Below are 6,885 nucleotides of genomic sequence, written 5' to 3'. Positions count from 1 at the left end.
TAGTACATGCTGAAACTTTTCTTAATTCTGTAGCTACCATGCCATTGAGAAGTGAGTTCATAGTTTTAGCATTGGAATTCATTGCGTTCACTTCTTCGGGAGAGAGATCCTTGAGAGATTTTGGCTTCCCTTCTTTCATAGGAATTGTGAAACCATTTTCTACAGCATCCCATTCAAATGCATCACGCTGGAGAAAGATTTTCATCCGAAACTTCCAGTCATTGTAGTTTTCAGCACCATGAAGCAGTGGTGGATAATTGTTTGAATACCTATCTGGTTGAGCCATGGATCGCTAGCAAAATAAACACTAAAAAGAGAATTAAATGCACCTGCTCTGATACCAAATGAAATTCGATGGCTCGATAGATAAAATAATATTCTAACTGTCAAGGCAAATGGGACAGTCTCTTATGCAAATGGGACAGTCCCTTTACAAATGAGACAGGGTATGAGACAGTCTCAATTACACTGCAGAAAATAAATAACAGAAATAAAATTGCAGAATGCTGAAAACTGAAAAGTAAAAACACCAGAAGTTTTCACTTGGTTCGGCCCCTACACCTAGTCTATGGCCTACATCCAAGTCCCCATGCCAACTAGCATAGAGAATGTATTATATCAACTTTAATAAAAGAACTTACAATCTTTTCCTTGATTACAAATATAGCACCTGAAAGAAACCCTTTCCCAAGCTACCTTGCTACCTAGCCCACTGCTATTCCTTAGCCTTCTAGCTACCTTGCTATACTTTGAAATCAAGCTTGCCACAACCCGGCACAAAGTTGATATGAATACACGAGTACAAGAATAAACAAATTGATTACAACTCAAACTAGGCTTCTTGTTTGACTGGATATTCAAGAGATATAAAACAAGAATGGTGTTTCAGATTATAAAGATAGAATATGGAATCATTAGGTGTAATCTGAAAATATGAGATGTGTCTTCTTCTTAAATAGAATATTCAAGAGTTGGAATAAGAAGAGTTTTTCAGAGAATAAAGATAGAACGTGGAATAAGCACTCTTGTTGAATCTGAAGAACAAGATGTGTATTTATACACACAAATCTAACGGGTTTGATTTTCAAAACAAAGAAGAGATAAGATTGGATAATCTATTTGTTTGAAAATATTTGAATAAGTCTTTGTAAAACAACCCATTAGTTGGTTGTAAAAGATAAACCTTAGAAAGGATAAGATTAGAATAGTTCAAATAAGTTTATGAAGATAGAGTTTGTTTTGGAGATAAACTTGTTTACCCAGTCAAATAGAATTACACCAAACCCTATCACTTACAACAACTAATACCCATAATCTGCATTCTCCACGTACATCTTGAATTAGGTCATCATCAGAAATCTGCAAATCAACACTTCGGAGATTGGAGAACAGTACATGAGGAGAACTGTAGCAAGAAAACCTAATTTGAGGATCCAAACAAAGTTGCGAGAAATCAATCTCTCTACCTCGGATGCTGTTGTCAAGGTAACCTCAAGCTCACTATCTCGCTTATTAGGATTTGTTTGTAATAGCTAATTACTATGCCTACTATGTTAGTCCTACCCGATGATATAATTATAGGACATGTCCTAACTCGATTGCCAGTAAAATCTCTAATGCTATTCAAATGTGTTTGTAAATCATGGCTTTACATACTCTCCAACCCAGATCCCCATTTTGTTACTACCCATTTAACTCACACCTCTCAAAATCCTGATTATGAGTGCCTCATAATGTCAGTATATAAATTCGTTCGATCTTTAAGCCACTTTACTATCCCTCTCCGGGACCGCCGTTGGGTGGAAATTCTCAGCAGGTCCAGATTTGCATATACTAGCGTTCATGACGCCCCTGAACATAGCGGGATGATTGGTTCCATCAATGGTTTAATCTGTCTTACTTACAAACGCATGTATATGTTTTGGAATCCTGCTACGGGCTTAGTTAAGACTATTCTTCCACCTCAACCTTATTACGGAAATAAAAAATCTTATATAAAGTTATCTGGATTTGGTTGGGATCACTCGGAGAGTGAATTTAAGGTGGTTGTTTGCTTTAGAGCCCAAACCTTATTACAAGGTGTTGTTTACACTTCTAATTCAGATTCATGGATTGGACTTGATATCCCTGATACCTTTTTTATTAGATGTATCATGGGAAGTACTGCTACCATAGTGCGAGGGTGCCCTTATTGGACTGCAACTACCGGATATGACAAGTTTGTACTTAAGTTTGAGAGTGCAAGTAACCACTTTAAAGAGTTCATGTTGCCTTCTCAAATTACTAGCACACATAGATATAATGTTGTCAATATAAAGGATAGTCTTGCTACAATGGCGTACCTCCAGCTTCCAGGTGCAATGGTAGATGTATTCCATCTCGATGAAGAATATGGTGTTTGGAGCAAGACTTACACTCTTGGACCAATTCATTGTTGCTTGGCTACGCTTTCACAGTGTTTTAAGTATGGTGATGAGGTTGTGTTCAACATTGCTAAGCTGTTGTATGATCCGAAAACAAAAGGAGTTAAGGTCATAGGTGATGGCTATTGGGATTTTGTCAGGGGCTATAGTTATACACCTAGCCTAGTGTCTCTTCTTGGGATGAAGCCGTTGCATACAGAAAGTCAGTGGACATCATCACCAGCGGTAGAAAGGTCATTGGTTACGCCAGCACAGCTTTCCTTGAGATTAGTGTTTGGCAGATTATTACTCAAGTGCTTCGGATGTGACTAACAGAGCTAATTTAGCCATTTATGTATTGTTGTTTATTTTTCATAAACTATAAGCAAGTCACTGGAGACTATTGTTTTACTTCAAGTTGCTTAGTTTAGGGTTATTGTAGATATTTTGTTGGAGATATTGGTGATGGTCATTGTGTAGTCACTTATACAAACAGGACATACCCCTGTTCAGGTTTATTGCAAACAATACAGTTTATTGAGATGAAAATTTAGGACTACAGTATTTGTTCAGGTTTAAAGCTACTTATGCGAACCATATTCTATAGGTATATGAAAATTTAGAACTAGTATACTTTTGTCATTAATTTTCCTGTCATGCAAGAGTATTAAGTAAGAGGTAAGTAACTCATGTTAAAGTTTCTTTCTTCAAATTCCTTTCCGAAGCAGATACGACCACTCACACAAGCACAGCTCCGGTTGAAGATATTATGATATTCGAGAGTAGAAAGCGAAGATGAAATTTTAGATAACCAAAGTGAAAGCAAAGTTCTAAGATGCATTGTCATTTGGAGTCGATTCCTCAATCAGAATATTATCGAAAGGATCACTAAAATGTACTCTATCTAGTCATTCAGTATTAGAGAAGTGAAACTAAAAACAAATTGCAGGGATTCGTTCTAGTAGTTTAAGTGGTTTAAGTAATGTTCTTAACAAATTGCAGCTCAGCTGTGTAGTTAACAAAATTATATTAGCAAGTGCATTAACACCCTAACTTACAATGAAACATTAATTAAAACCCAGTAAAACAAAGGCTAACTTACAATGAACATTAAGTAGAACCCGATAAAGCAAAGCAAATCGAAGACGCGGGTTTATGGAAAACAAAGATCATGCGTCAACTGATGTTACTTGTATTAATGCCAGAGAGCTTCTACGATTCACGTGAGCACAAACACGGAACTAGGATGATCTGTTAGTGAATGTCTCAGGTCACAGATCTAAACCACAGGAAAGTTAGTCAATTTGAAATATTCCACTTTTTGAACATATGTGATCAAGTAGAAAAGTTAACTCAAGAGTAGGGTAAGAGTGGTTTATACAAAAGAACTTAAGAAGTAGATAATCAGTTGCATTTTTCTACAATCCTAATGCAGAGTGGTTGGAAAGATGAAATTGCAGATTCACCTGACCACAGGAAAAACTGTACTCTGCTGAAAGGCTCATGCAACTAGCAAAATAAAGGATACATTATTCGTAAACCAATTTCAACTTCTATTAGTATCAGTTAAACAATCACCAGTTTTCATAATAATGCTAAAGCTTCTGAAAACAAATGTGAGAAGATGAACACTAGTTGACCATTTTGGAAGATTGATACCTTACATGGTAGAAGAAGATTAGGTTGTAATCCATTGTGGTGAATCTATAAAGACTGGAAGCGAAGTTTGTTGAAGATCTGTAACGAACTGCTGCTTAGTTGTGCACTTACCAGAGTTAAAACCAACTGCAATAACACTAATTGTACCAAATTACAGTGAAATATATGGTAAACCTTAATAAATTAAAACAAATAGGAGCCACAAGTTTAAGAATAAAGATCATGTGTCAGTCGATGTCACTTGTATTACTGCTGGACGGCTTCTACAATTTACATAAAATTACGTATATTGAGAACCAAGGCAAAAAGATGAATCCTTTGATTCTTACTGAACAGAGAGAAGCAACTACGAATATAGGATCTGTTAGTGACCAACTTAGGTCTGAACTACCATAAAGGTGGTCAATTGGAAATATTCCACATTTCAAGCAGCACAAGATTCTTGAACAGGGACGAAGCTCAGGTAGAAAAGTAAACTTAAAGGTAAACCAAATTGGGGTCGGAGATCAAAAACAAAGATCATGTGGCAATCAATGTAACTTGCTGGAAGCTTTCACGATTCACATTGAATCATGTCCTTTGAGAACAAAGGCAAAAAGACACAACAGTCAGGAGCCTCCCTGACAGTGAGCACAAAGACCGAACTAGGATAATCTGGTAGTGAATGTCTCAGGTCACAGATCTTAACCACAGGAAAGTAAGTCAATTTGAAATATTCCTTCTCATAAACATTGCCAGATTTACAATTGTTACGACTATGCAGAATCAGAAGAATCAAGATCCAAGTGACAACACACGTGATGTCACTAAATGCTGCTAGCTGAGCAAAGTTTGTTACAACTGACTGCAACATACCAAATCAACTACCAGCTTCTGATTTTGTCTATAAATTTTGTCTATAAAAGCACATGTTGCTACTCACTGAGTTAGTTAGCAAATATGAGAGTACAAAACTTGTATGTTGTGAGTTAGCCGAGAAGACGATCTTGTGACGATACTACTGCGATCTGACGATACTTCATCCCTGGTGAATTTTTCTTGTTTTTGTTGATCGATTTTGTTCATTTCTGATGAATTCTTCTCGGTTTTATTGATCGATTCTTTCTCGACTGTTTCGTATCAATTTTCTAGCGTTTTGATTGATTGTTTCTGTGATTTACATACTGATTGATTGATTGATTATCATCATCATCTTCTTGTTTCTTGTTTGATATACATTCTGGTTATTTCTTGAAAACTCTCTCAACTAATTGTTGATCATATTGTTTCAAAATCAATTAGATCTGATCGATAAGATTTCTGTTAGTTTGTTGATTTTTCTTCGAGTCTCAATATGGTTGAGAATAATGAAAATCAGATTCCTGTTATAGATCAATCTCAAAATCCTACTTCTCCTTATTATCTTCATCCTTCTGATAATCTTGGTATGAAATTGGTTAATATCAAGTTTGATGGAACCGGCTATGGAGATTGGAAGCGTTCGATGTTAATTAGCTTATCAGCAAAAAATAAAACTGGTTTTGTTGATGGAACGATTGCAAAGCCTTTGATTGCAGATCCTAACTATAACGCTTGGGAACGTTGTAACAGTATGATAATTTCTTGGTTACTTGGAGTGTTAGATCAGAATATTGCTAGAAATGTTCTGTATTTCAACATAACTCATGATATTTGGATCAATCTGGAAGAACGCTATGGACAAGCGTCTGGTACATTGTTGTTTTCTTTACAGCAAAGCTTGTATGAGATCAAACAAGGAACTGATTCTGTTTCCAGTTACTATACTGTTAGATATATTTGAGATGTTATGTCTAATATGTTTCATGTTTAGTTTTCAGATCTCAACAAACAGGAAATATCAGTACTTACTGGAATCAGTACTTACTGAAAGTCAGTACTTAAGGTCATATCAGGACTTAAGGTCATATCAGTACTTAAGTGCGGGAGGACTTACAGTTAAGGAAAGAAGCTGATTTACAGGATAGAAGATCGAGACTAATACAAAAAAAGATATGCATGGAAAGAGTTAGAGGACTAAAAGAATTGTATAAGATATTTGATTGATATATTTTAGAAGACATGATTATATTCCATATCAATTAGAAGTTATCTTGTAACTGTGTACTATATAGACACAGACATAGGTTTACACTATATGTGTTATCATTATCAAAAGATCATACATTATAACCTAGCAGCTCTTAGTGATATTTGTTCAACACTGAGAGAGAAGAGTTCCATTGTAACAGAGTTTATTATATCAAATACATCTATTTTCGGTTACTTGTGTTCATAATCGATTTGATTGTATAAACACTGTATTCAACCCCCTTCTACAGTGTTGTGTGACCTAAAAATTGGTATCAGAGCTTATCTGTAAACACACATACAGTAAAGATCCAAACAATCATGTCTGAAGAAGAACAAACTCCAATCAAGCCCACTAAAACTGAAGAAACTCAAAAGACTCAAACCCACAGTCGATATGAGACTATTAGGGTTCCCATACTGAGACCTTCTGAGTATCCCATATGGAAAGTGAAGATGGCTATGATTCTGGAAGCTACAGATCCAGAATACCTTGACAGAATTTATGAAGGACCACATAAGCCAACCAAGCTCTCTGTTGTAGTTGCAGATCAGCCAGCAAAGACCATATCAAAGGAGAAAAGTGAGTATACAGCTGAAGATATCTCATTCATTGCCAAGGATGCAAAGGTAAGGCATTTGCTGCATAGTGCCATTGATAATGTAATGTCAAACAGGGTAATTGGATGCAAGACTGCAAAGGAGATATGGGATGCTTTGGAGACAAGATGCCAGT

General features: G+C 35.9%; 2 protein-coding genes across 4 annotated transcripts; both read left to right on the top strand.

Moving 5' to 3' along the window:
- The first annotated feature begins 1,333 nt into the window (after nt 1–1,333).
- Nucleotides 1,334–3,055, top strand: LOC141689273 (F-box/kelch-repeat protein At3g23880-like). 3 transcript variants are annotated; one of them, XR_012562312.1, is made up of 2 exons: nt 1,334–1,485; nt 2,147–3,055. XR_012562312.1 is itself a non-coding variant. In XM_074493522.1 (2 exons), exons 1-2 carry the CDS (start codon nt 1,472–1,474, stop codon nt 2,733–2,735), a joined length of 936 nt encoding a protein of 311 aa, XP_074349623.1. In that variant the 5' UTR covers nt 1,341–1,471; the 3' UTR covers nt 2,736–3,008. The 3 variants fall into 3 exon arrangements, 2 of the variants coding, with proteins under 2 accessions (XP_074349623.1, XP_074349624.1); XM_074493522.1 differs by having other exon boundaries at nt 1,341–1,485; nt 1,814–3,008; XM_074493523.1 differs by having other exon boundaries at nt 1,342–1,485; nt 1,817–3,008.
- A 2,339-nt stretch (nt 3,056–5,394) lies between these two features.
- LOC141691959 (uncharacterized) lies at nt 5,395–5,862 on the top strand. The gene has a single exon (XM_074496707.1). It carries the CDS (start codon nt 5,395–5,397, stop codon nt 5,860–5,862), a length of 468 nt encoding a protein of 155 aa, XP_074352808.1.
- Nucleotides 5,863–6,885: the final 1,023 nt, after the last annotated feature.

This window comes from Apium graveolens, chromosome 10 (genome assembly GCF_009905375.1).
Source record: "Apium graveolens cultivar Ventura chromosome 10, ASM990537v1, whole genome shotgun sequence".
Taxonomy (NCBI): Eukaryota; Viridiplantae; Streptophyta; class Magnoliopsida; order Apiales; family Apiaceae; genus Apium; species Apium graveolens.
The sequence above is the reverse complement of the archived record's forward strand: the minus strand, read 5'-3'. Positions and strand labels throughout refer to the sequence as shown.